Source organism: Egretta garzetta, unplaced genomic scaffold, assembly GCF_000687185.1.
Source record: "Egretta garzetta isolate BGI_Z169 unplaced genomic scaffold, ASM68718v1 scaffold51, whole genome shotgun sequence".
NCBI classification, from domain to species: domain Eukaryota; kingdom Metazoa; phylum Chordata; class Aves; order Pelecaniformes; family Ardeidae; genus Egretta; species Egretta garzetta.
In genome coordinates this window covers 3,173,186-3,175,389 of record NW_009258549.1, presented here as the reverse complement: position 1 = coordinate 3,175,389, position 2,204 = coordinate 3,173,186, and the positions used below count along the sequence as shown (strand labels likewise).

Genomic DNA, 2,204 nt, shown 5'->3' with positions numbered 1-2,204 from the left:
GGGGACAAGCCATGGGGGGGACAAGCCATGGGGGGGACAAGCCATGGGGAAAGCCACCGGCAGCACAAGTCTGCTGGTAGGAGCAGGTAGAAACGGTGCCTATATACAGCGGAGAAGAACTGCCCCCCCTTCCCTCCTGGGGCCTGCAGCTCTACATTTTTCCACCCCTTCCCTATTGCTGTGGGGCAGGTGGAGAGGAGTCGTGCTGGCAGGAGGGCAAGGACTGGTAACCTTGGTGTCCTCCAGAAGAGACGTTCGCACGCAACCACAGGCCAGACCTGTGTCCCATCCTCCTGACTCCTAAGGGTGCTACAGGGAATAGGCTGGACGCTCAAGGGAAGCGCCTATGGATTTTGGATCTGCTCCTGATCTCTGCTACCGGAGCCAGCGTAGCATGGAGCAGGGTGGCTGCCTGGGGGATGGAGCTCCTCACCGTCGCAAGGCCTACCCTGCTTCTTGTGCTCTGAGAGATGTCTGTGCTGGGTAGAATTGTCCGGGTGGCTATTGCTGAATTATTTCCCTTTAGGGACTGTCTTCACGCATAGACATTGGTTCTATCCTGGAACAAACAGTGTGCTTCCAGAGCTGCCTCATTACTTGAAGCAAAATCATGAGGAGCGCGGCATGATATCCATACGAGCCCTGTCTGAGAGTCACTGCTGCCACCTAGGCGAGGCTTTAAGGACAGACAGGATTTGAGATGCTGCAAAGACGCGCTAAGGTATAGTCTATGGCAAGGACAGTGGGACCAGTTTTCAGAGGGTTCAGTCTGGCCCCAACCAATTCTCTGCACGCTGCGACCCCCTCCCCACCTGAGCAGGAGGCAAAGCACAGCCACGCGGGGCAGGACCCTTCCCCACTTGGTTGCACCCCTGTGCAAGAGCCAGACAGGCGCTGGCCATCCCAGCAGAGGTATTTCTTTCCAGGGGGAGTCCTGCTCCTTTCCTCTGTGCTATGAAGATGGTGTCAGCAAGAGGCTTTGCACTGTGGTAGCAGAGGAATGGAGGAGGGCTCAGCAGGGCCTGAGGAGTAAAACTGCCTTTCTTCTCCTCCTCCTGCCCAGGGTGAAATGGCAAAGCTCTCCTCTCCCCCTCGAACCAGCCCAGCTGGGGACGAGGACTGTCAGGGCACCCTAGAAGCCCACCTCCTCCATCCTTCTCCCCATGGGGACTGTGCCTGGAGGCCAGGGACTGGGCATGGCTCCCCTCCTGCCTCACCAAACGCTGGTCTAAGAGTGGTGAGCAGGACGTACAGGTGAGGGGAACCACATCCACCTCGATCCAAGGGGGCTGGGGAAGGAGCGACTCTCATGGCACTGCCCCTCTGCTCTGCCAGGTCTCTTGCTATAACCTACAGACATGCCTGTGGTTTTTGATTGTACCTGCAAATCTTCCTCGTTCCCTTCCCATTTTATCTCTCTGTGCTCCCCTCCCCCCCATACCACTTCTCCCCAGACCCTCTAAAAATAAAGCACCCCTCCCTCACTAGTGGGAGGGGGAGAAAAGCTCCCCCCCTTGTCTTTGCATAGGGGACACCATTCCCACTCCCCTCCAGCCCCCCCTCCACCCTTGCACGCCTGCATGCTGACCCCAGCACCATCCCCCTCCCTGAGCCACCAGGCATTCCAGCCTAATTGGGATGCTCCCACATCTGCTACAGCCTTTTGTGACACCATCTCTTCCAGGAAGGTCCCCGGTCCCTCTCACCCCTTTCTTTCTGCCTCCAGCACCCTCTCCCTGGCCCTGCTGATGCCATCGCCCCTCTGCTGCCCTCCAGCCAGACTCTGCCCTCTGGAGCGAGGCAGGAGGGCGAGGAGGGAAGGGGGGACCTTTCTGTCGCAACATGGTGACAGATTTTGGAAGAATTTGGTTCTGGTGGGTAGTTTTGGGAGGAGGGGAAGGAAGAGGTGATGGGGAAACCTTTTTTTCTTTTTTTTCCTTTTTTAAAAATGATAAATAAAAACAGATGACCCAGAAGGCTGGAGCATAGCTGAGAGCCACCTCTTGTGCCACTACGCACATGTCTGATTTGTGCCTTGGCTTTCTGCCGGCAGTGGGAAAGGGGGCAGAAGGGAAGGGGAAGGGAAAGGGGCATCGGTGGCTCAGTAGTTTTGCGTTTGGTACCCCTGTGTCTCGGTGTCGAAAGCGTCTGCCGGAGGGGGCTGCTGGTACGTCCCCACCGCATCTGTAGCATCCTCCTCGTTC

The 2,204-nt window shown here is 57.3% G+C and overlaps 1 protein-coding gene across 1 annotated transcript in view; it reads right to left on the bottom strand.

The window, feature by feature from the left end:
* Window positions 1–2,027: 2,027 nt before the first annotated feature.
* SYNGR1 (synaptogyrin 1) overlaps window positions 2,028–2,204 on the bottom strand; it is a 14,227-nt gene continuing 14,050 nt past the window's right edge. Inside the window, 1 exon segment of the mRNA XM_035903188.1 lies at window positions 2,028–2,204. This exon segment is cut by the window's right edge and continues 43 nt beyond it. Coding sequence (XP_035759081.1) covers window positions 2,102–2,204 — 103 coding nt within the window. The 3' untranslated portion in view covers window positions 2,028–2,101.